General features: G+C 41.9%; 1 protein-coding gene across 2 annotated transcripts in view; it reads left to right on the top strand.

The window, feature by feature from the left end:
- Positions 1–27,741, top strand: part of cdk14 (cyclin dependent kinase 14) — a 261,388-nt gene that overhangs the window by 49,604 nt on the left and 184,043 nt on the right. The window contains exons 1-2 of one of the 2 annotated variants that reach the window (XM_028580348.1): positions 5,536–5,619; positions 21,768–22,013. In XM_028580348.1, the coding sequence (XP_028436149.1) occupies positions 21,783–22,013 (231 nt within the window). In that variant the 5' untranslated portion in view covers positions 5,536–5,619; positions 21,768–21,782. Of the gene's footprint in view, positions 1–5,535; positions 5,620–21,767; positions 22,014–27,741 lie in introns of those variants that run through there. The other variant, XM_028580347.1, reaches the window with a different exon arrangement.

Genomic DNA, 27,741 nt, shown 5'->3' with positions numbered 1-27,741 from the left:
TTTGTTTTAATTTGCGAGTTTGGGAGTTATACCAAGGTGCTAATTTCCTTTGCTTCATCATCTTCTTTTTCAGGGGAGCAACGGAGTCTAAGGTCGTCCGTAGGCAAGTCGTAGCACCGTCTACAAATGTATCAATTTGAGAGGGACTGAGGTTAACATAGAGGTCCTCTGTTATGTTAAGGCATGACATAGAGTCGAATGCTGTTGGAATATCTTCTTTAAATGTCGCTATAGCACTGTCAGATAGACATCTGGTGTAGAAGCTTTTATCTAATTTAATATAGTCAGGTAGTAAGAATTCAAAAGTGATTAAAGAATGATCTGTTAATACCGAATTCTGCGGAAATATTATTAAATCCTCAATTTACATTCCATATACCAGCACAAGGTCGAGGGTGTGGTTAAAACAGTGCGTCGCCTTGTGCACACTCTGACTGAAACCGATTGAATCCAATAATGAGTTGAAAGCAGTACTAAGGCTATCATTGTCAACATCCACATGGATATTAAAATCACTTACAATAAGTATTTGGTCTGATTTAAGGACTAAACATGATAAAAACTCTGAGAATTCAGATAAAAATTCACAATACGGACCTGGAGCCCTGTAAATAACAACGAATATAACTGGCTGTAATGTTTGAGTCGGGGAACAGACACCGTGCTTATTAGACTATGAGTGGGTGACTGCTCCAACGGAAGCACACAGGGGCGCGTAGTACTGCACCCCTGATTACTAATATCAAACTTGGGTTGTCATGGTTTATGTCTGATAAACTCAGTCAGATTTTTTGATATGAGAGCGGCTCCGTCCCAGGTGGGATGAATGCCGTCTCTCTCCATCAGACCAGGCTTTCCCCCCACTATTCTGCACCTCGCTTGCACACATTTAAAGTGTGTGTGTGTGTGTGTGTTTGTGTCTGTGTGTGTTGTCAAGATGCAGATAATCTCCTCTGCATTTTTTTACGGTTTGAACCGATTGCTGTCTGCTGTGGCTTGGAAATCGACTCCGGTTTAGATCCCATCTGAGTCTTATTGTGAATTTCACACCTTTTTCTGTCTCACTACAACACAATAGACATGGTGTGGTTCCTGTGGCAACAGGCCTGCCAGTTAAGGTCATCCCTGACAGAGAGAAACAGAGCAGAGAGTGAGACTGTGTGAGAATGCGAACAAAGGAAAAGTCTCCTCTATCCGATGATTAGTATTTTGTAGCGTGAAGGAGCGTGACATGATTTGGGCCGCTTGTCCTCTGTGTGCACTGATGAATTGAGGAAACAGGTTATGGAGGTGTTCTCAAAATACACGTTGTGACGCACACACTGCTCCCGTACCACGTTATACCATGTTATATTTGAAGTGATCATCATTAAGTTCATTCTCTATTGTTGGTGTGGTGCTTTTAAAGTATTACTTTACGAGTGTCACTATTTTTGACAAAATGAGCTTTTGATCACGACTATCAAAATCAAATGCATTATTGGCGATTTCCCCAGTTTTTTTTTCTTTCTCCACCCGCCTACTTGCGCACATCCGAAGAAAACACAACGGACGCATCACAGCTTACCGGCTGGTAACATGCAGCTAAAGACACAGGGTGACGTTAGAATTCCGGTTGGTTACATGCAGCTAAAGACACAGGGTAACGTTAGAATACTGGCTGGTAACATGCAGCTAAAGACACAGGGTAACATTAGCTAACAGGCGGGTAGCATGCAGCTAATGACACAGGGTAACGTTAGAATACCGGCTGGTAACATGCAGCTAAACACGGAGCGGTATACTGAATTTTACCACTTGGGGCACTATTTTAACGATCTGAAATGCAAGTAGCAAACGCCAAACGCAAGTAGCTTTGTGGGTCGGATCTCGGGCGCTGTTGCTTTTATACCGGCGGATAAATGAGTCTTGCACCCGACGCAAATCTAAAATGGGTTGGTCTGAAGTAGCTACATTACTCATAGGTGTGGTTTGGGCGTAACGTGCAATAAACCAATCAGAGCGTTATCTCAAATTTCCCTTAAAAGCAGGCGTGCTTGTTCCATGGCGGATTGCTACTATAATGGCGGATTTGCTAGGCGCACGCTCTTAATACATCCGTGGGCGCACGGCAGGAGCGGTTCACAGCCGAGGAGACCAACATTTGCCATTGATTTTTCTTTTTGACAAAATGTAAATAAAGAAATGTCACAAAAACATATTTTCCGATGTTTTGGGCTCACTCTCTCTGAATCACGAGGTTATGAATGCGTGATATTTTTACAATGTAGTTTAACATTAGACAGAGATTACTTCACTATAGACGATTAGCTCTTGTGTCTCTCCTCTCCCGTGCTGCTCCTGGGGCATTTGGGTTAAGTGGCATCGGCACATGCAGTTCAACATCACATCTCCTTAAGTCCTCTAATATTTCCTCATTTATGTCATCAAGACATCCATGATTCATGGAAATGTGTAAAAACAAGGTCATATTTTTCCTTGTATTTATGTATGGTTTGCAAAACTGGGAACTGCTGGGTCCGTGAGATGAGAGAAGCAAAGTGTATGCGCGGTCTGCACACTGTACATTACGGCCAAGCCTTCGCCCTTAAAATAGCATCTGAAAAACGCACTACTGATTTTAGACCAGGTTTTTCCTGGTCTGTGGTGGAATTGTTTTCTGAAATTGCAAAATAGCACCAAGGAATGTTTGCGCCGGAACACGCCTCCTCTTTTTGCTAAAGCGGCAAGTTAATTTACCGCTGTGAGTGTATGGAGGGATAAGTACGCTGTGCGTTGGTGCAAAATAGGAACGATACATGCATCGGTGTACAAAGTCAATTGCGCTGGGTGCAAGATAGGGCCCTTGGTGTACTTGTCTCAGCCACTGTTGACTGAGACTGATAAGAAAGCATGAAATGAGAGTGTAGCAACTCCAGTCCACATAGTGCAGGTAATGCACCTCCAAGCCATGACATTTTGTCCTGCAGTGGAAAGCTTTACACTTTGCCTCGTCTTTTTCAGCTCACTTCTTTGGCTTGAAATCCTAAATGTTTCCGTATTGGCTGCGCCGAGTTTTCTTTGAAACTAACTCTGCCATACATCGTCTGGTCAGCCCAAAAAACCTAAGACGGGAAACACAATCTTTTCTGTCACTTGAAAAGGTAGCCTACTATCCCAGTGAACACAGCTAGAGTTTGGAAATGCGGTTCCATGTTAACGTTAGTCTGCCCTAAAGTTTTGTCTAATGTCCTAGTGGTTAACAGCGCGCTAGCTGGGCTGAAAAACAAAAATCCATCGTATCGTCTTTTGCGACCATATGAAAAGTGAATGTGATAGTAGTCAACTTTTTTTATTATAATTTGCATTTACATTACTAATTTGTACTGTTTTGTTAAGGCATATACAGTAAAGCATGTTATTCAATATATTCTTCTATCACTAAATATATTCTAAACAAAGCCATGTTTTCACAGTTAAATGTTACATTATCAATTTTTATGTTAATAAACTGTCTTCTAAAGGTTAACTGATGAACCTTCTGGTTTCTTCAGACTGAAGTTTCTTCAGAGTCATTATCAGGATACTCTTCAAACTGGCAGCATTATCAAATTATATATCGTTATAAAAATCGATATTGATCAACATTACCAACCCTGCCTTTAAGCTACTGAAAACCTGATTTGCTTCAGAAAACAGCGATGCTATTGAGAACTAGTTAAATATGCTACTGCCCAACACTGCTTGAAATGCAAGTTGGACTTAGCGCAGTAACGCCGCGGGCGCCAGGTTGCTAATGTAGGCTACTTTTTAATCTGCAGGAATGTGTCCTAGTGACATACGCCGGTGCAACCGGTTAGCATAAAAGGAAACCGGTTTAGCTTCATATGCTGGACCCGGACCGGTGAAACCGGAAATCGACCCAACTCTACTAGTGGTTGTTGGGAGAAATGGCATTGTCTTCTCTCTGCCGTTCTGCTAGACCGTTAAACATACTGTATTGTTGTGGTGGTGGCTACACCTTCCAGACATTTCAATTAATCTGTATTGGATCCACACTTTCAAATGACTTAGCTACAGTTTTGTTTCATTCAGTGTTTCTCTCTCCAGCCAAAGGCTCTTTGCTGACGCCCATAAACGTCCCGCACACAGCAAAATAAGAAAAGAGAACTAATCCAGGCAGAGGCAGGCTCTTTGCCGATATAGACACCGTCACACACTTCTAATCAGTCATAAGTGATGATTGAAAGGGATTATTTGTGTATTAGTCTATACTATATTGTAGGGCCGGGCAATATATCGATATTATATCGATATCGTGATATGAGACTAGATATAGTTATATGGTAAGTGTTGTCTTTTCCTGGTTTTAGAGGCTGCATTACAGTAAAGTGATGTCATTGTCTGAACTTAACAGGCTGTTCTAGCTGTTCTATCACAGTATTTGCCTTTAACCACTTTGTCATTATATCCACACTTTTGATGATTATTTATCTAAAATCTAATTGTGAAAATATTTTTTCAACAACAGTTGGTGCTTTCACAAAATATTTGAGCAAATACTTTGATGTCGATATTACAATAATGTCGCAATATCGACATCGAAGTATTTGCTCAAGAATATTGGGATATCTGATTTTCTCCATATCACCCAGCCCTACTATATTGTTTTTTTTTTTTTGTGTAAAATACTGCATATTCTACCTTCATTAGGTGAGATAAAATACACTAAGTTCATTACAAAATGAAAAGTTTTAGACAAAAAGTCGACAAATCTATTATTCAGACAGAGATCAATCAATCGGAAAACGGTCAATGTCATTAGCATGTCAGTAGAACCTGGGGTTGAATCTATTAGTTTTAAAAGGTGCTGCACACTAGTTACTCCTCTCTCCTGCCATATTTGGGAACAAAACCCATTCTTACTGAGTGAGGTCATAGATGATGAGGAGGGTTTAATGTGTTCTTATCGTAGAATCCTATAGCACTACTCAGTGCTTTGGGCTGCTCAGGCACCCAGGTTTCAAATTTCATCTGAGGTGCCCAGTGAGGCAGAAAAAAACAAGCCAGGTCTAACGCAGCTCATCTTCACTTAGCTTAGCTCAGCTCACATTCACACGCATTCGTGCCGAAGCTGCATCCCTGTAGCCTCAGCTGCTAGCTGCTGCTGCTGCAGACACTGTTTTGCTTCCTTACGCTCATCCGGGCTCTACCATCTCAGCTGAGCGGGGGGTCCTCGAGGGTTTCAGGATGTCCTTGCAGACGTTTTTTTTCCCCTCTCGTGTGCTGCATCGCACCCATTCTCAATACCCTTGCAACCTCCCTTCTTTGTCCCTCTTGTGCCACGAGCTCACGGTCTCCCGGGGCTGTCGGCCAGAAACGGCGCCGCCTCCTAATAGCCTCGGGCGCCTCAGGTTTCACTCCCCCCTCTGATCATAGTACAATCTCATAATTTCCAGCTTGCAAAGGGAGCGGAAGAGAGGGAAGAGAGAAAAATAGAGAGAGAGAGAGAGAGAGCGCGAGAGAGGGAGGGAGGGAGGGAGGGAGATGTTTTGAGCTGGTTTGCAGGGAGAGAGGTTGGCCTGAATGCGTTCTGTCTGCTCTTCAGAGGCATCCAGGTGAGCTGTTTCCTCCTGGAAGGTAAGAGCAAGGCTGAGATTAGTGCTTATTCTGTCCTGCATCCCTTGCCATCTCCCCCCTTTCTTCCCTTTGCTTTGGATACATAGCTTCTGTTAGCGTGTGTGTTTGAGTGTGTTTTTGAGCGTGAAGATTCTTCCCCAGACATGCCACACACATTGTACGAGGCGATGTGCAGATGCGCGGGCATGTCAGTATATGCGCATTCATATGGCAGACATCGGTTGTAGATATGCATACATGGTGTGTGTACGTGTGTGTTGTGGTTTTTGTTTGTGTGTGTGTGTGTGTGGGGGGTGCAAGGTGATGATGAGCTCTCATGTAGCATGACAGCTGGAAAGGGGGATGGCCCACCTGAGTCTCAGTGTGAGGATGTGACGAGAGACTCTAGGGATGGGAAGGAAGTAGCGGGAAAAGGGAGAAGGCAGTGTGTGTGTGTGTGTGTGTGTGTGTGTTTTATTTAGCTTTATCTGCAGTTTTTTTTGCTACAAAATCTCATTGTTGCCTTCTGTCTGACACAACATCAGAACTGCCCCCCACACACACACACACACACACACACACACACACACCCCTCCACCACCACTGCCACACATCCCTTCTGTGCTAAAAGGTAGCATTTCCGTTTGTGGTGGTGGAAATGGGAGCTGATGTTTACTGGTCTAATGGACGGGATGCTCTGCTGCAGCATTTTCCTACTCACTGACTACAATATGTCGTCCTACTTTGGGCAAATTTGCAACACACTCGTCTTTTCCGAGCCCAGAGGGATGGAATGTGGGCACTGTGGGGAGGACGAGGAAGAGAGACGGGGACAGGCCGTTTACCATCTGTGGCAGCTTCTCGTGGACACTTAGAAGGGCTTTCTGCAGGGCCATATGCAGCTCCTTGGGAAGGCAGCAGGCCAGGCTGTTAGGAAAGAGTGACAGAGACGGAATAACGAAGGAGGGCTGAAACAGGAGGGGAGGAGTGTCAGGTTGTCGTGTTTGAGACAGAATAAGTGTTGTCAGGATACAGGGCCAAATCTACAGTAGTGTCCTCTTAACTGAGAAGCAAATCCAAAGTTTGCCTCAGTAAATTCTTTTATTTTGTTTTAATTATATAAAATCTGTAGCCTTGCAGCGCCTACCCACAATTTCCACTTCTTTCATCATGGCCCTGGCAAGGTGTGTGTGTGTGGGGTGGGGGGGGGACACATGTAATTTCAAGTAGGCTTTCTAATAGATAAGTGACTTAAGCCTTAAGGTTTCTGTATGCTCCACGCAAACTAGGTTGTACAAATTGTCGTCCGTCCGTACCTGTTTTTGAATGGCAGCCCGAAACCCTGCCGCCATATTCTCCTCCTGGCGGCTTCCCAGAACTGCTTTTGTCCAAGAACTAAACATTTTTTGGGCTTGATGCAATGAATCACACCAGTAGCAATAAGCGTTGTGTGGATAGGATAGTTCCTTGAAAGAGGAGCACCTTGAAGGGAGCACTGTGGGTCACTACTGACAATTTTAGGGCATGGACAAGACTTTTCTTGTACTGGTTATTGACGTTAGAAACAAAATTAGGCAGTCTGTAAGGACCTTTTGTCAAAGGTTACATATTACTATGAGCTGTGAGCAGTTTATCCAAAGTGGTTGGGAACCACTAGTACCTATAGTCGACTGACTGGTCCGGTTTCAAACTATCATTCTCAGTTGATACCATGACGGATGTTTTCCAGACTAAAATCACATTGTGGAAACTGAGTGGCTGAAAGTAGGCTGGCTTTCTGGGGCTGTATTCAAGTAGCAAGTAGTTGAAAGCAAGGTTATCTTCCTCTGTATTCATACCAGCTCTTTGTTTTGATCTTGTCCTCGATGTAGTGTACCCTCCAAGGCATGTTTTGCTTGTCTGGTGTGGAGGTTACTACTAACTGGAATACTTCATCAAATTAATCCAGAGTTTCAGTGCTGGCTCCTGGAAGGAGAGGTCAGGTATCTAAGAAAAGATGCTTTTAATTCGGATGCATTTCCCCAGAGATGGAGTCAATGGCACACGGTGTGATTCATATGAAGTGGCTACAAAATGAAGGTGTTTGCTTAAGTGGCACTTGTGACAATGAGTCAGCAGTGAATGCCCAACTAGCCCTGTGATCCACATTCAGTTAATGGCATTTTGTTACGCTGATTTCATGTGGACACTCTTCTGTAACATCTCAACATCAGACACTAAGGACTACACAGTACTGCATCCTAAGGACTCTATGGATGGAACTCTTGGTTGGTCCACTATTTTGGCCTAGATTGGAATATCTCAACATAATGGGTTGCCATAAAATTTGGTACAGCCATTCATGCTCCCCTCAGGATCCCAATGTGATTGGAACTTTGGTTTATGACAAAAACTTCAAAACTAATGGCATTCCCATAGGCCTCACCTTGTACTTATTTTACTGTTTTTAATGCTAATGTACGCATGCTAATACCCTAAACTAAGATGCTGAACCGGGTAAGAATTTGTGATTGTGTACATGCTAGCGTGTTGAGGTCAGCATTTGGCTCAGTTGTGCCTGACCGTAGACTCATGTAAACACATTTTTACATACTATAATCATTTTACCACGGGGAGCACTATTCAGCCTGTGAAAGTTTAGTGTATAATGTACTGTATATTGTAAAGCTGTGCCTCTGCACGAGCTTTGTCTAGTCTGAGAAAAACACCTTGCCTGATGATTTCATCAGGGTTATCTCAATTTGGGCTATGAAAATACTCATTTACAATGGGAAGCTTGTGTTTTGGACTGCTGGTGGTGTGGAGCAGGCACTTAACTAGCAGGTGTTACAAAGAAGATGCTTTCAATTTGCTTTATTGGCAATGTATGACCCAGTATAACCCATATTGGAATCTTGGCCTCTGCTGCTTTTGATTTTGACCGTTATTTTTGTAATCTGTCTCCTGTGAGTATGGAACCGTATTCAATTGCAATACTAAATCACACCTTTAATCATATATAGCTGTGTATACATATGAAATTTATAGTACAATTGAATGTGTTGCAGACAATCTGTAAATGAACTAACGTCAACCATTGACTAACAATGATGAATAGTATGGCATATGGGAAACTAAATACTATTTGTGTCCATGTTTCTGTTTGTTTCCTATCTCGACCCCCAGAACAGTACATTTAGTGCACTGTAAGAAAAGCAGTGATGCTAGAATTGCAAGAATTTTTAAAGTAACTTCAGAAGCCAGACTTAAGCTAGTTTATACCGCGGTGCCATACCGCCTTCTTGCTAGAGCGTTTCCCAAAAGCGTTGGGATGCACTGTCAGAAGCGGTTCCTTTAGCCCAACGGTTACCGCTTAAAGTTCAGCACAGTGAACTCGTGGGCCGCAACCCCTTCATACCCCTACCACCGTGATCAAAACCGCTTCCCGTCTGCCGACTTCCCCTCATTGAAATGACTGGAGGCAGCAAATTACCGTGCGGCGATGTGAAAGCCCCTTTAAGTGATGACAACTTATTCTGATGCTTTTCCAGCTTAATGATGCATCCAAACGCTGTAATAAATCTCAGAGAAGCCCTTGTCTTTAGGGAGACAGAATGAGAAAATTGCCAGCAGCATTGTAACAAAGTGAAAAGTTTCTCCGTTTAATAAAGTATTGTCATTACAATGCTGTGCTCCGGCTTAAGTTTTATGAAGATGAGCAAGGGTAGAGGCTGTCAGGGCTAGTTTAAAAAAAAAAAAAAGAAGACAAGAAGTTGGTGGGGTGGAGGATGAGGTAAGGTGCTTGCCAGGTCACAGCCATTCTCCTGAGTGACTGTGCGCTCTCATGAAGCCGGAAGTGCCGGGAAGCCAGCCAATTTAGTCATTTATATGTCGATGTTTTCTATTCTCCAGAATCCCAATCAAAGTCCAGCTGTACTCATCAATCGGAAAGAATAGACCAGAACATTTCCTCCTCCAAGTAGTCTGTGGATCTCAGAAACCTCCTTCAGTCTGGGAGGGGAGGGCAATGGTCAATAAGTTTGAACTGTGAAGCTTATTTGGAGTTAGAACCACTGATACACATGGGAAGAAATATAAGCAGCGATAAATGCATAAAATGGGGGGATAAAACATGCTCCAAAACATGGTCCAGTTTGTGATCATCACAAAGCAAAACAACTGCATGTAGTTTCCCGATGGTGCAATATGTTACAGTTAAACAGAACTTAATTTACCACTGAGGTCCATCAAACAAATCCGATTGACCTTCACCCTACCTTTTGGACAGGAATCTGAGGGGACCAACTTGCTTCATTAACTTAATAAGAAACCCATTCTGATCTATCCAAAGTTGTTTCTGCGGTGATGTAGGTTTAGTAACAAAGAGACACTGTCTGGGGCATCAGTTGGCTTATTCCACCACATTAATTAAGAATTCCAAAATATCTTAAGGTTGGTGTTCAAAATGATGAAGCGGCACAGCAGCAAAGTAACCAAAAAATGCATTTACATATTCTTTTTTTGCCGGTGCACTTAATTAATGAGTGACTTGCAGTGAGGAGTCACATTGGCTTTGACAGGAGGCCAACGGAACTGAAGGAGATCGGAAACTAGGTTGGTGTGTGCCAAAAAGGAAATGAATGTATTCCATCACAAAATAACCTCTAAAATATTAAAACTGACAGATTAATAAATCTTATTCATGTGTATCTGTGTAGAGATTCATCACAATCAATCAACCCAAACGCCAAGGTATGGGAACGTATGTATACCAAGTGTCTAAAGACAAAAGTTTTGTATAGCTGTTCACAATGGCCGTTGAACATCGTTTCAAATGGAACAGCGCTCTCTTTGGGTGAGTCTCCTCGAAGATATTCATGGTTTTACACGAAAAGTGGCGAGAATTGGTGTGCAACGATTCAAAAAACATACAGTAGATATTTTAATTTGGCTTTACACAATGTTGATATGGCTTTCGACTTGTCTACGAGTCGTCCGGGAGTTTTGGAAAATAAAAAGCGCCATTCAGAATTGTTTTGCTGCTGCATTTCTCCATCATGCCTGCAGCCTGCAGCAGGAGGATGTGTTACAAGGAAGCATGACAGGTTGATGACAAGGAAAGGTGCGGTAAAGGCTCAAAGCCAAGTGAAGACATTTTTTAATTGCATGCCGCCATTTATTAGTTTATTTTAATAAACTAATAAATGGCGGCATGCAATTAAAAAAAAAAATTACGTGTTACGCTCGGCCCTTAATCGCATCGCGATTAACGCGTTAATGCTGACAGCCCTATTTTTTACATATAAGAATGTTGGAGTTGGGTAATTCAAACATTAAACCAGATAAAGTTAAAAGAACAGGAGAAGAGTAAATGGTGGGGTGCTTAAAGTAGCACAAATCAATATTGTTTTGACATGAATTCATCCAGTGACTACATGCTACGTGCTCATAGTGATGAACCAACAGGGAATCAACACCTAACTCTACAGAGATGTGACGTGAGCAACCTGTCTGAAAGTTGGAAGTCTTCTGGTAGCTGTGCTGTTCCCAATCTTACAGAGACGGAGAGCGTAGGTATATGTAAGGAGATAACAGGCACAGGCTAATTATTGCTAACTAAAATGCTAGTTAACATTAGTAATTAAACTTAAACAGCTAATGTAAGTCGAAACTGCCTGCAAGCTTCTCCTGTACTATACCGTAATTCCTCTACTGTGTGACAGTAAGTCTTGTGGTTATGACACAATCATTAGCCTATTTTTACAAAAACGGCTGCTACGGGGCCATAACGTGAGGTACAAGGTAATGGAGCCTTTTATATATTGTTGTGTTTCTTTAGAAATAAACAATGGACAAGTAGAGTCTTTTAAACGCTTCAGATCAGTAAAGTTATTCGCTGTCAAAGTGACGCCAAAATGAATGGGAGTCAATGGGATGCTAATGGGAGGTGATGGCTTGTTAGCCTACAATCTCCCTATAGGAGGTACGCTTTCCAGATGCTCGCTTACCCCCTTGGTTGAAACCGAGTCAAGACCAAGACCAGACCAGTGTGAGTCCAGCACTGCATGCCACAATAAAATGTGGAAACTGCTAACCATAGGCAAATTGATCTGAAAGATACACATTCCCATAAAAACAAGATTCTTCTTCATTCACCTCTTTTATTGCCGTAAGTGTATCATGAGAAATGCCTTGATAAAATTATAAAAAGGCAGTCATCGTCTTGACCAGTCTTGAAATAAAATCCAGAGTCCTCTTTATCTGAGACAAGACATAGTAAACATGCGGCTGATTCCGAGACTAGACCGAGACCTTAAGAAAGTGGTCTTGAGACCAGTCTCAAGACCAAGACTGATCATGAGTACCACAAGAATGCCAAGAAAGTAAACTTTATTAATCCCGCAGTTGGGGGTTTGGTGCTTTGCCCAATGAGGTGACCTGGCACCTCTCCAGCTACCAGTCCACACTCCGTACTTGGTCTGAGCAGGGACTTGAAACGGCAACCCTCCAGTTACCAATGCAGGTAACTGCGTGCAGGCTACCGTAGCTGTAATACGTACTTTTGAACTGCGTAGCGCGAGAAAGTTGATTGCGATATATGATTTCAACGCTAGATGGGAGAAATTCCTACATGTTGGACCTTTAAAGCGTGTGTGGCTTGTACCTTCTGTGTGTCGGCTTCTGCCTTGCTGCCTCCCTACACTTGCAGTTCGGCTGGGATAAATCACCCTCACGCCAGGGTTTTTCCTGCGTAGATGGATTTTGGCGCCACCCAAAGAGGTTTTAGCCAGCCCTAAAGGAAAAGAATTGTGACTAAAAATAGCAATTCAAATCCTCTCTCAATGTGTTTAAAAGCAATTTACCTACCATCACGGTTGGTAAATTACGGAACATAAACTTGAATATGAGAGAAAAATCTCAGTTTTATCTCCAGAGTCGAGCTGTACTGGTCTCACCTGGTCATTTATCTAAATATTAATATTATTCGTTCAACCAGTTTTGTTAATTGGGGTTTTATTTACTCAAGCATAATATACATTTTTGTTAATCAAATTGTCAGTAATAACAGGAAAATGCATAGATTTCTGTCAAATAAGGTAACACAGGCTCTTTGCCTTTACTCTACGTGGACTGATCGTGCCTACTGTTGTGCATAGTCACCCCCCAAAGGCCCAATCTGAGCCATAAAAAACCATGCACACTGCTCCACTACATGAGCCATATCAACAGTATGAGACATAAGGCAGCACCTTCCGCTGAAAAACATCACTTAGTCCTACCGTTACTGAAATGTCACCACACTGACATGTCAGTTTACCCCTCAATCACATCTTCTTCTGTTTAACTGTCATTACTGTATCAGTACATCATTCCTTTCTGTTCACCCATCTATTATATATGTTCAAATCTCTGCAGGCAGGCAGTGACCAAGGCATCACCCAAAAGCTGTTGTGTTTGAGTACGCACCAGCTACACACACACACACACACACACACACACACACACACACACACACACACACACACACACACACACACACACACACACACACACACACACACACACAGACACCAAACACAAACACCTACATCTGCCATTCAAGAACAGTGAAACAAAGGCTTGTGCGCTCCAGTAAGTGTGAATGGGAGGAGGATGAGGTGTTTTTTCCAGTCTCTCCTCTGGTGTATCGTCTCTCTATCGTCTCGAGCCCAGAACGATGGGCCCAGGCAAGCCGATAGCCCTGCTTTGTCTCGGTGAAATGGAAATGTGATTCACACAGTGGGTAAGTCCTGACTGGTTCCAGTTAATATGGCTGATAGCCATGAGTTAGCAGAGCACGTAAGTAGGCTTCATGGCTGATTGGTCTTTTATGGCCTATGTGGTCCTTGTCATCCTTCAAGCCAATGTCATCAGTATCTACTTCTCTGGAGATAGTTGCATTAGCCTGGGCCTGCCCACTGTGTTACTGTCTACCTTTTCCATTACTGTATGACAACGCTAAGATAAGATGCATCTTAAAAGATCCCTGTGGGGCAATGGGGTCACTGCAGCACTACGGAATAATTTCAAGATAGGAAAACATTGCAGTTTATCATCCTTAGTTTACGTGTGTGCATGTGTGTGTTGGCGGTGGTGGCAGAGGGGAATAGTGGTGATTAAAGAGGCTGTCCTTCAACCAGAATCGATGTGGTGTAATTGCATCCGTGGCGGGGTTTTCCTGTCTTGGCGGGGTGTTTCCAACCTGGCAACGGAGGAAAGCCAGATGTAGCAGGAAATCCATGCTGGCATAAACCAATGAGCAAAGTCCACCTTCCTGTTACCCTTATTTGTCTTATTTGGACTTAAAGCTGCTTTTATTTTCTTAATAGATTAATAAGAACAGTGGAGTATAGCTCCGTGAAGATGTTGCTGTGGGTTTGTTACTAAAAGAGACCACTTTCACATACAAGTACTTATTTTAACCAGTGTTATTTAAGTATGTTGACAAGAATTCTACCAGAATTGCTTAAAGGCTCTGACGCACCAACCCGACGACCGACTCTCGGCAGAAAAGGCAGTCAGACTGATCAGTGGGCTCCCGTCTCTCAAAACACTGCCTCGGAACACACCGAAGCGACGCCGACTTGAGCGTACGTTCTGCGTGTGCGCGAGACGTAATACGTCTCCATAACAGCAGGTGGCGCTAATCTGTATTGTCGCCCAAAAAATGAAAACCGGAAATGACGGAACATCTCTCTAGACCTAGTAAACATAGAGCACTCCGTCATCAGTCATTGTTTTTCATCGGAGAGTGTTGATAGTAGTCAAGAAGGATCGTTGTCATTACTCGCTGAACGGAAGAAAATACGATGGCTAGTAATAAGAAGATACTGGCGTTGTCAGCTCTCGGGCTTGTTCTTGTGGAAGGAGCACTGATTCGCTAGTCAAGGGCTAGCACTCCACCAATCAGATTGGCCATTGAGTCCGACTGCCCGCAGGCCGATTGAACAAGTCTAGGGCTGAAACGATTCCTCGAATAACTCGAATAATTCGATTACATAAAATCCTCGATTCAAAATGACTTGCCTCGAGGCTTCGTTAAATCAATGTTACCAACGTTGTATCGCTGACGGACGGTGTTTCCGCACGGAGCATTATTTCTGTCGCACAGACGCGGCTCAGTCTGCTGCTGGCGACACATGCCAGAGCGTAAATAGCGAGGGGCTAACGGTACAGATCCACTTTTGCAACACGACCAGAGACAGGCTGGAGACAACTACAGAAAGTGTCCAAAGTTTGGAATCCGTTCAAACGTAATTAAAACTAAAACTCTGTACAGTATGTCTACTGCAAAATCAAACTAGCTTACCACGATAATGGCACGAAGTCAGTGCTTCAGCATCTCAACAGAAAACATGGAGTCTAACTTAATCATCCATTCCACGAAGAGGACCCAACGGTGAAACTAGGCCTACACCAAACACAACAACTACAAAAATCAAAGACAAGAAAATACGTACAGTAGTGGTGACCACAATCTGATCTAAAGCGCTGGCGTGTTGACTATCCCTTCGCAAAAACAGCTGATTGTTTGCGCATCTCTCTCTCTCTCTCTCTCTCTCTCTCTCTCTCTCTCTCTCTCTCTCTCCCTCTCTCTCTACACGGAGAAACCGCTGATCAACGACCTAATAGCATAAGTGTAACAGAGCTGTGTGACATTATAATCAAATATATAAATGAAAATAGGTTGAGTATAACTAATATTTACACATAGTCCTACTGTATACAGATCAGTCGCAGGTTGAAACTTGTAGTTCTGAAAGTTAAGTTACACAACTTAATGTAATGTTTGTGTATGTTTAATGTATGCCTTAGTTTGAGGTTGATATCATTTGAAAAAAAAATCTTTAAAAACAATGTAATATGGCACTTAAATGCACTTAATGTTTAGTTTTTTGAAAGATGATATTGTAAGCAATGTAGGCAATACAAATGTTGCTTTTTTCCGAAAAAAAAATTATCCAATTTAATCGATTAATTGATCGATAAAGTGCTAGATTAATCGATTACAAAAAGTAGCGATAGCTGCAGCCCTAAACAAGTCACATAGGCCCAAATGGATGTCGACGGCACATAACACACCGAACAGACTCGAGTCACCGACCTCGCCAGACTGTCCGACGGCCGGTAATCGGGTTAGTGTGTCAGAGCCTTAAGCTGTATTTGTACATGCTCCCTAGAGAGAACATAATTGGCTACTGTTAACACTAATATGAAATTGCTTAGAGCTTACGGAAACAGAGATTTAAGAGTAATATGTCCAGGGGTGTCAGGATTCTCTAAATCTATGATTCGATTTGATTTTCAATTTAGGGTCACGATTCCATTCAATTTTCGATTTAAAAAAAATAAAAAAATAATAATAATAATTCAGCACTGATGGCGATGTGACAATAACAACCACTAGATGGCAGAAGGGTACTTTACAACAACCGTTTGAGTTTCTCAGAGTTTACGAGGTGTAGCAAAGTTAACATTGCCAGACCTATCTCCGCAGCGATGTGGAGTAACAGAATGGCTTCACAAACCATTTTCTTTATTTTCTGAGCCTACTAGATGGTGCTCTCGGTTTGAAGAAAAACACTCAAGGAGTGGCAGCTCAGTGTGCTTTCAACCCTTTGTTTAGCAAAAAAGCGCCATCTAGTGGGCTCAGAAAATAAAGAAAATGGTTCTCGAAGCTTCATTTGGCCATCGCTACCATTTATATCGATCCAGGGGTCATTGTATCAGGGTAGTCGTAACTGTGATAATCCAACCGATTACCAATTCGTATTGGTGATTCTGTACACCGCTACTATTATTTGTTTCATTTACATCTTTTTTATTTTATTTTTATTTAACCTTTATTTAACCTTTTATTTATTCAGGCAAGGTTCACTGAGAGGCAGCTTCTCTTTTGCAGGAGCGCCCTGATCACATTCACCCAGTTCCACATTCATACCTGGAAGCTGCCCGGTACAACCCCAGTCTGATCTGCTGGCCACTGGGCAGCTCCACTGGAGCGGTTGGGGTTAAGGGCCTTGCTCAAGGGCACCTCAGTGGTGGTAATGAGGGAGGGACTGCTCTTTCACTTTCCCCACCCAGATTCCAGATCCCCTGTCGGTCTGGAGATTGAACCGACAAACATCTACAGTTACTATACAGTAACCCAACAACAGACCAAGTACAGCATCTATCAGTATCCATGGTGACAAATGAAGAATGAATGCAGAGTGCCCTCCATAGCCGTTAGTTTAAGATGATACGGGCCGGTTTGAGGAGACAATCTGCTCCCCGTCTAAGGAAGTAAGATAGTAATTGCAGGCAGTGATCGTTTCACAGTAATGAATAGATAATAGTTGCCTATACAGGGTTTTTCCTGCATAGAGGATTTTATGGCACCCCCCCAAAGAGGTTTGAGCCAGAGCCAACAGAAAATCACCAGCACCAAAATGATAAGAATTGAGAATAAAAATAGCAATTCAAATCCTTTTCAAATGTGTTTAAGAGCAATTTACCAAACAACCGTTGAACAAGCAGAACATAAACCTGAATATGAGCGCTAATCTCATTTTTTTCTCCAGAGTCAGCCTGTACCGGCCTCGTGATTTATTTAAATATTATTATTTTTAACCAGTTGTGTTAATTGGGGTTCCATTTACTTTAGCGTCATATACATTTTTGTTCATGAAATTGTCAGAAATTACAGGAAAATGCATAGATTTCTGTAAAATAAGGTAACACAAATTCATTGCCTTTACTGTACAAAAAGCCCTTCTATCTATGTTTGTTCTTCACTCTTGTATGTGTAAAAGTAAGTATGAGGGCACAATAATGTAGTAGACTTGTGGGGGGAATCCCCTGTGTGTAATTTCCATCATGATGCTGCCGTCAGGGAAAGGTGCAGGATTAATAGATTCTCTGCAGCAGCCCGAAGTGAAGGTTGATGTGTTGTTGTATGGAAGTCCTAATGCTACAGCATACATACATATTTTAGACCATAGTGTGCTTCTACTGGTCTGCACAGAGCCACCACCTTTGTGATGAACTGGAGCGCTGACTGTGAGCCAGGCCTTAACTCCTAACATCAGGGATGGACCTCACTAATGCTTTAGTGGCTGAGTGGGAGCAAAGCCGTGCAGCTAATGCTAAATAATCTGGGAACTAGATGGCATAAAATAGGTCAGGATTTTTGTGATATCTCATTTGCTGTACGTGATTCCCAATACCTGCAGTGTGATGTTCTCAGTGCTGGCTTGTGTCTGCAGAGCGCAGCAGTGCGTAACGTCTCCACAAGTTTTGGATCCACGCTGCTCATTTCCATGTCAGTTGTTTCAGATGTGATATGTGCACATCCTGCTCCATGTGAATCTAACACAACCACTGACAGCCAACATATGTTTTAGGCTTCTGATAGGGCTGCACAATTAATCACGATTTTATCAAAATCGCGATTATGGACTAGTGCAATATCCAAACAGCAGGAGGGATGCAATATTTGTTAAGGCAAAATGATGTGTCAAACCATTCTGAATTAAGCATTATGGTGCTGCAGAGACCTCCCGGCCTACAAATCACATCCTACAGACTAAAGAAAACATCTTTTGTTTGGTACAGCTCCTTGCAAAAACCACAATATAAATATTTAATAATAATATTATTATATTTTTCAATAAAAATGAGAATAATTATACAAAAATTATCCCTCCTTTCCCTCCAATATCGTGATTCATATCGCAATCGTCATATAAATTGAAATTATTGCAATTAGATATTTTCCTTCATATCGTGTATATATAGCTTCTAATGTTTTTTCAATCTGGTTTTTCAATTCTTCCCCATGTAAAGTTGTGCAGATTCAGTATTGAACATGCCGGTGATGCATCCGTCTTCATCCATCCATCCAGCTGTCTCTCTCCATCGATCTGTCCAGCCATTTCTAGTTGCTTGTCCTGTCAGGGTCATGGGGGCAACAAAGCAGCCAATTAGGGATGGGTTCAATAGCATTTAATTGAATCTGAATCCAGTTCCAAATCAGCTTATCCAGTTAGGTAGTGGGTTAGGTCGGGAATGAAGACATCTTAGAATATTCATTCATTTTACCTCAAGGCGAAGTTGCACTGATACAGGCTGTGTCCTAAAGGCCGAGAACTCTCAAATGATCAAAAAATGTCTTACTTTAACATGATGGATGGTAGATAAATGTTTTACAAATTTTACAAAAAAAAATTAAAAATATGCCACAAATCTTTTTATATTTCAGCTCCTACTAGTTCCTTATTTGTCAGCTACGTGACCCCGTCTCTGTGCGTAACAGACTTTTTCCTGTTTGTTTCTGCGACGTGTAACGTTAGAAAGCCATTCAGCAGCATTATAAGATCTTGGTAGAAGCATGCTTATTGGTTTGGCTTATTGCTTATACACTCCTTAGGTATTGAAATTGCGTATTGAATGACGTGGCATTTTTCGATACTTCAGAGGCAATTTGCTCGGTGCCTAAAAAAGTATTGAATTCGGTACCCAGCCCAAAAGTCCCCAAAGAGGATTCATCCTCTGGAAACCATGGATGTCTGTACAAACGTTTGTGCCAATCCATGTAGATGCTGAGATATGCAGTCATTTAAGAACAGTCCTGATTCACAATCGAATCGCGATTCAAGCTCTACTGATTCAAAATCGATTAATAGAATTTCAAAAATTCTATTCATATTTTATTTTTTGATTTTGATTTTTACTGCAATCACATGGGAAAAGTAACTACATTTACATACTGTGAATTGTTTTTTGTTTTTTCAATCGTTTTTGAATCGAAAATCAATTTTGAATCCAATCTTGAGCCTAAAAATCGATATCGAATCGGGACATTTTCTGAAACAGTTTATTAATGCAGTGAATATGTTTGGGGAGATGCCCCTGTGAGTATGCAAGCTGACAACCGTTACCAAGAACAGGTGTTTATAATGCTAGAGAAGAGCAATGTGGCTAACAGGGGTATCATAGTCCAAAGACGATACTCAGCACAAGACCAAAACAAGCTGTTACTGTTGTCAACGGAAGTAACACCTCAGTGAGAAATCAGCCAGAAGCAGTAAGAAGAGGTCTTCTGTTCTGGCGAGGTAGTGATAGTAGATGTAGAATAGCAGTTTCTAGGATCACGATTATAAAACGGATAGCTCAAATCAAGTGTTTGAAACATTAGCCTTGTTGAACTCACCCTCCCAGACACTCTCATCAAGTATTGATGCATTGGAGGCTGATTGGTCCTGAATGACGGTATTTGTTTGTGTAAGTTTATGTGCTGTTTGAGATGACACCTGCTGTCACTAAGGACATACTGGATATGCATGGGACTCGTGTTTATGACATCTTGGCTGCATCATTACCAAACTCCTCATTTCATTTTATTTTCTCTCTTGTATTTCCTGGCCCATTTCACATGCTCATTTGCTGAGACATGTTCTTCTGTTACTCCTTCTATTGGAACTCGTCCATCTTAGTTCTTGCTCGAAATGGAAAATTGGAACATTGCTAATGTCCTTACTTTTCCTCAAAAGCTTTGAAGAAAGTCAAGATATTATATTATACAAAACATACATTTAATGCCATATAGAACACAAATGCAGGCCTTTTTATTTTAAATATTTTCCTCAAACTCACTTTTTTCCCCCGTTAAGCCCTATGGAATGTTCCATTCTGGATCTGGTTTGTAGTCATTTATAAATGTCTTATTAGCCTGTGCGAGATGGGCATATATGTATACCTGACAGGTCCCCTCCCTGCCAAGTACATGCACCTAAGTCTTCCACATTCCTAGGGACAACACTGTAATCTCCCTCACTATGATTGTAATCAGCCACACCATCAATAATGGATCCTTTCAGATTGCTTAAAAGAAGTTTCCACATTAGCGTCACAGAGAAGGCAGCCTGTAGTGGGAGATGCACTGGTGTGTCCAATGGAACCTGGCCCATGTTAAAGACCAAAGAGCTGCAACGTGACTCCTCCTACTGTATCGGAGTAATTAGAAGTTCTTCCTGCAGGGCAGCCTGGGCCTAAATATTTAATCTGGAGGGAGCCGTGGCAAAACATGTCATGCCGCCTGCGCCTTTTGTGTCCAATAGACACAGTCTATCGCCGAGGAGCAGCGGGTAAGGTGCTTTGTGTCTAGGCCTGTAACAGTTATTATATAACTGTCTAACCAAAAGTTTTTTTAAACATACGTTTTGCAGTTCTTTTGTTTAACCGCTCTTAATTGCTAACATTAGCTGAGGTCCGGAAAACTATATAATACTGTACTATTGTCAATTTTATGTTCATTTAGGATAAAAAGACAAATAATAATACAATGTTTTATGATAATAAAGAGGTGTGGTTTACTGCTTATACTGCGTACCTTTTGTTATTACATTATCTGGGTCACATAACAGTGATATAACCAAAAGATGGATCCTGGGATTCATTCAAAACTTTTGTTTTTGGAAAAAGTAATCAATACATATCTTTTTAAATTTGACTGAAAGAGACAATTATTTCTGAGACATGTATTTGAACAGCAACATTGGAATGGAATTGTTACAGGCCTATTTGTGTCTGCAAATGGATGGGTGGGGGGGGGAGTGCAGGGCTCGTTGTGTGCCCCACAGGCTTCTGGGAGACAATCTGTAGCATGTCGGCACAATGGTATGGGATGTGTAGATGTGTGTCATTGATAAGGGGTGTGTGTGTGTGTGTGTGTGTGTGTGTGTGTGTGTGTGTGTGTGTGTGTGTGTGTGTGTGTGTGTGTGTGTGTGTGTGTGTGTGTGTGTGTGTGTGTGTGTGTGTGTGTGTGTGTGTGTGTGTGTGTGTGTGTGTGTGTGTGTGTGTGTGTGTGTGCGCGCGCGCCGCAGAGCCGACACAGGCTGGATCTGTTTTGATCAGAGAAAAGAGAGATGGAGATGAAAAGGCTCTCATCCTAGCAGAGAGGTAACAGCAAGGCTCTACGGGAAGGGAAGAGACCCAGGCTGACGGAGAGATTAAAAACAAGCAGGATCTGAAAGACAGGGGGCAGAGTCAGTTTTTGGATGAACACTGAGAATCGCAGATGGATTTTTATTTTTTTTTTCCTTCTTTAATGCTCTTTAACACTTTTATCTTTTCCCTTCTTTCCTTCCCACCCTATTCCATTTTGACAGATATGTGTCACAAAGATGTCCACACGCAGCTGCCAGGGAACAGACTCGGTCATCAAGCCCCTGGACACCATCCCTGAGGACAAGAAGGTGAGAGTGCAGCGCACGCAGAGCGGCTTCGACCCGTTCGAGAAGCCCGCCAGCCAGGTGAAGAGGGTCCACTCTGAGAACAATGCCTGCATCAGCGCCAAGAGCTCGTCCGCCGGCAAGGAGTCGCCCAAACTGCGCCGACACTCCAGCCCTAGTTCTGTAAGTACACCTTTCACACGCTGAAATAGCCAGGGTATTGTTTATCATTACACCAGTTAGCCATTAAAAATCCTTCATCCTTGTCTTTATGTTTGTGACCCACATTTTTGTAACTGTACACTTGACAAAGTCTTGTTTCACAGCAGTTTTGCGTTGTCAGACCAGTATTCTTCTTTACTTTTAAATACTTTAACTACATTTTCCTGATGATACTTACATATTTTTACTTAAATAACATTTTCAATGCAGGACATTTATTGTAACCGAGTATGTTTACAGTGTGGTATTAGTACTTTTACTGAAGTAAAGCATCTGAATACTTGTTCCACCACTGTTTAAAGGTCCAATGACATGGTGCTCTTTGGATGCTTTTCTATAGACCTTAGTGGTCCCCTAATACTGTATCTGTAGTCTCTTTCCTGAAATTCAGCCTTGGTGCAGAATTACAGCCACTAGAGCCAGTCCCACAATGAGCTTTCCTTAGAATGTACCATTTCTGTGTCTGTAGCTATTGAGGAGGAGAGTGGGAGGGGCAAGGTGGAGGGTGGGGGTGTGGCCTTGACCAACTGCCACTTTGCTCGTTTGAAAGCCATGATGTCTCTCTCTCATGGGTGGGCCAAATTCTCTGGGCGGGCAAAGCAGAGAAAGGGGAGGTAACCTTGCTCCTTATGACCTCATAACAAGCAAGATTCGAGAACGGCCCATCTGAGCTTTCATTTTCTCAAAGGCAGAAGGGCTCGGTTTACACCTATTACCATTTCAAGCCAATTGGGGACCAAAGGCAGGCTGGGGGAACGCATATTAATGTTAAAAAACCATGGGACCTTTAATACTAGGCTGTGCTGTGGTTTGGTGCTGGGGGTTGCATTCTTAGTCGCGGATTGGATGAATTTTCATCACATGGCTGTGTATGACTGTAAACAAACATGGCTGCCTTGTTGTTGCATTTTTATGCATTTGACTTTTAGCTTCTTTAACGTGCACATTTTTGAAGTTGGGCATGTTCTATGCAAGTTTTTAATCCCTTTAGTTGTTTTCTGGCTTAACTTTAGAGCTTTCTTACATAATGGCGGCACGTTCTACCAAGACACATTCACTGATGGTCGAAAATTTGAGAATTTCGATGAACAATTAGTTTTTTTTCAGCTTCTTTCCAGGGTGAGCGTTTTTTCTTTGGCGATCTTTTAAACAAAACATGCGTTTTCTAACCCACCGGCGGGTTTTGGGGTTAGGAGGGTTATAAAGCAAACCTTATCAGTGTATATGTAGCTGTATGATACCAAACCTGGCAATCTCACTGCGACAGGAGTCCTGGGAGCTTCACTGAGTCACAGCGCCTGGGTGTTGTTCACCAAGAAATAGTCCCAACATGTGACTCCCCCAAAATAAAAGGAATAGCAAAGCAGGAGAAAGCCATTAGCTGTGGTGCCGATGAGGACACACTATTTGGTGGGCCGTCACCTCTGTCTGAGTTGATAAGCAGTGGGTGACAAAGCAGTCAACAGTTGTGCCAGCGTTGCCATGGAAACACAGCTTGTGCTTTCTGAGAGAGGATGGGGGTGTGGTCATTTTTCTTTTGCTCATAATTTAGCTCTATCTGTGTTTGGTGCACAGCATTTAGACGGGATAAGCAAAGTCTGTATTTAATCCGAATCAGAAAAGGGTTTATTGCCACAATAAGTTACACTTACGTTGAATTTGCCTTGGTGAATGGTGCATACATAAACAAGCAAACAAACATTTTAAACATTAATATGAAATAAACCCCAGAAAAGCTGTTTGCTGTTGGTGGCAGGTGTCTTTTTTTTTTTTCTTGACTAGTGCCCGGAGTCACAGACTGATGACAGCATTAATGTAGAGCCCAATAGTTTCTGTGATAACAGAATCCTAGACGGCAATTGCAAAATTCAGAATTTAAAAAAGCTGTAAGACAGATTCCACAGGGCCCTACATTAAATCAGTGCTAAAAGCTAACTGGAGATTTGAAATATGTGTTTCCAACTGAGCTGCCCCACTGTAACTTAAAAACAATTCTTAAAATTAAAAAATTCTCAGTGACTTAGGCCCAGTGGGCCACCAGGCTTGCAAAACACTGGGGGAAACCCTGCAGAAACCAATGCATACATACATAATAACTGATTCTAATGTTGCATTTCACTGTATATTTCATTGTAATGTTTGTGTTATTGGCAGTACTGTATTATTACATGTACTGCAGTACAGTGGTGGTAGCATTGTTTATCGCATATACAGTAATGTGTTGTAATTGCACTTTTACTGTTGTATTATCCTTTTTCTCTTACCTTTAGTTTATTTTCAATTCAAGCATTGTTTAAGGACAATATTGTAAATCAACAATCTCCACCAATCAGATGTTCAAGACAGCCTACCTGAGAAGAAATATCCAGTGCAAAAACCAATCAATAAAAGACAGTTACTGCTGAAATGATGCAGTTATTCAGATCTGTCTTTGCCTCCTGAGTCCGTCCAAGCGAAGAGCAGGCTGCAGGCTGCATGGAAACAAACCAGATTTCTTTAAAAAAACAAAAACGGTGCACAGATATTGCACATCATAGCCTAACATGAGTGTCAAAACTCAATCAGTCTCAATTCTGCAGTCGGGGCAGGGTCCATTTGTGTCTGCAAGTCAATGTAAGTGCGTTTCTTTTCTGTTTTTCATACACAATTTAATTTTGTGCATCAAAAAACCTTAGTGGAAAACTAGACCTGGGCAATATGGAGAAAATCAAATATCACCATATTTTTGACCAAATACATATATGTGGATATGGCGGCGATATTGTAGGGTTGACTATTGGTGCTTTCACAAAATATTTCCACAATGAGAGTTTGGATAAATAATCACAAGTAATGTGGATATAATGACTAATGGTCATTGTCAGCATCATTTCCACGCTTCCCATTCATTTCTATGGGAGCAGCTGTGCAATACATTCTGGTAGCGTCGCAGGGACTTTGGAGAAGCGGGGCGTAGAGTGTCTTTATTTGCATAAAGTTGGTTGGATTCAACTTTATGCAAATGAGGAGCGGCCGGCTTGGCTCGCTAACCTCTCAAAAGCTGACGAAAATCTTTTAAACTCCATGGCCTATTTCTCGCTTAAGATGTTTTCAGAAACACGTTTCGTGATCTGTTTTCGTAAAATAAGAGATTGTATTCCCGAACGACCGCCATTATGGTCGGTTTTGAAATCCCGGAGCAGCCAACCTCACATGTAGCGTTCGTCCAATCAGCTGCAGCCATCGCAGTTGTAGGAGGGTTGAGTTTTCTTTGCTTGTCAGTGGTCAGTGAAGAGAAACTGCTGGTGGCGAGCCAGCTTGCGTGCAATGCTGGGAAGCGGGGCGATCCCTGCTGTGAAAACAACGTCTACATGGACACGTACCGTGAGTGGGTTAACGCAGATAATAAAACAGCTAGAACAGTCTGGTAAGTTCAGAAAATGACATCACTTGTACTGTAGTGCGGCCTTTAAAACCAGGAAAAGAAAACACGTGTGATTATCAATATATTACGATACCCAAAATTTAAGACGGTATCTAGCCTCCTATATCGATGTGGATATATTTTGGATATATTGCCCAGCCCTATGTGGAAACGGCAGAAAGTGAAGGATTTTACACTTTGCTGGGGTGAAAGAGAACTGATAAAAGCAAACTGCGATGTGGAAAATGAAATGGCAACTGAATAAGTCATGAAGCACTGAAGAGACTACAAATAGCTGCACACATAGACATCACATCTGAGTGGAGCGATGGTGAGACTGTAGCCTTCCTCACATTAATACATGAAACAAACAAAAATATATATATATATATATATATATATATATATATATATATATATATATATTTTCATCAAGTCTTTTGACTGTTTTAAAGTTTGAATGGAGCTCTTTTAATGACGTCCTCTTGTTGTGCCCTCTTCTTCTACAATGGTTCATTGGCAGCCTCCTGGAGACTTGAGCTATGTTTGAAATCCTTCCCTATCTTGGAAGTAGTGCACTATATGGTGCAGTGGTTCTCAAACATTTTCACATCAAGGAACCCTAAACTGACACAAATCAAACCACTGACCCCCACCTGATAAGACTTTGTCCCAGGATGCCCTACCTAATGAAGTTTTTGCTTTTAGATGTTTTACTACAGAAAGTGAATTGAAACCCGTGAGCAAAGTCATTTTGTCATTGTGTTACTTATGGATGAAATTTTAGTGAAAACAATCTATTCCCCTTTTTTGGGGGGAACCCCTTCAAGGACACCTGGGGGCTCCCCAGACCCCACTTTGAGATCCACTGATCTACAATCCACAATGGGTTCGCCATTTGGTAGTGGTGTTTGAATTCTCCGTGCTTAATTTCATTCACTATATGGTCCACCATTAAAAAAAAATCACCAGGGGGGAGGCAATCATATTTCAGGGGGGGTGCCCCCCCATGCTCCCCTTTTAGCCCCGCCCCTGACCGAACCAGATTGGTTCCAAAACATATTTCAACATCAAACCCCAGGAATGGGTCTGCAATAGCATGCACTTGCTTGGCTTTGACATGGCTATGGCCTATCAGATGCTGTCAGAGCACCAATTACCTCTGAATTCTTCAGGTGCTTTGATTTGGCAGCCAAGCTGTTCTCCGTCTGAGACTCCTTTGCCAGCCTTTACAACCGCACACGGTTAATTGAAGGCGATCAACAATCAACTTCATTTTCTCAATCACGCAAATGAGATTTTCAGCTTTTATACATATGTTCGTTCCTTTTTTTATTTATTTTTTTAATTAGCTCCAAATGCAAAAACGCCTAATGAGCGTGCACACAAATAAGATTTAATAAGTGTGATATGAGGCCTGACTGATTGCCTGCCAGCATCGCTGCGAGACACTAATGAATTGTTTCAGCCGTGATTATGAAAATGTGTAAATGGTCGCGCTTGTGGTCGTTGTGTTTAGGCCTGCCCGACCCACTCAACTTTGATGTTTCACACACAACCTCTTGGATTGTAAAAATAGGGGATTAGACATGGCCTGCATCTGGAGATAATGGGTTTTAATCAGCATAGACACTTTATGTCAGTGCTGCACTCATGTCACTTGGCCAAGTTAGAATAAGCTCATTTGAATACATTCTCCTTTTTCCATTGTACGTGTTGCACAATGCCCCTTTTTAATAATTGATTGTGACCAATTAAATAATAATCATGTTTTACATGTGTGAAACCCTGTTTGACTAACCACTTATCTGCAGTTATTGGTCAGATGAACTCCCATGTATGAGGAGGAGTTAGCCAGTTGTTTGTAGACCTGAAAACAACCCTACTTAGGTCAAAAACATTTGTGTCTTAATTAGGTCTGGGCGATATGGAGAAAATCAAATATTACGATATTTTTGACAAATACCTCGATATCGATACCGCGACAATATTGTTGACTATCAGGGCTTTCACAAAATATTTACACAATGAGATTTTTGATAAATGATCATCAGTAATGTGGATATAATGACTAAGTAGGTAAAGGCAAATAATAGAATAGTTACAACTGTCTGGTAAGTTCAGGACATGACATCACAAGTAATCCAGCCTTTAAAACCAGGAAAAGACAACACTTATGCCATATTACGATATCCAAAATCTAAGACGATATATAGTCTCATATCACGATCTCGTTATAATATGGATCTATTGCCCAGCTCTAGTCTTAATTGACTGGCGCTGCCA

The sequence above is a fragment of the Perca flavescens genome, chromosome 6, assembly GCF_004354835.1.
Source record: "Perca flavescens isolate YP-PL-M2 chromosome 6, PFLA_1.0, whole genome shotgun sequence".
Taxonomy (NCBI): Eukaryota; Metazoa; Chordata; class Actinopteri; order Perciformes; family Percidae; genus Perca; species Perca flavescens.
This window is presented reverse-complemented; position numbering and strand designations above follow the sequence as displayed.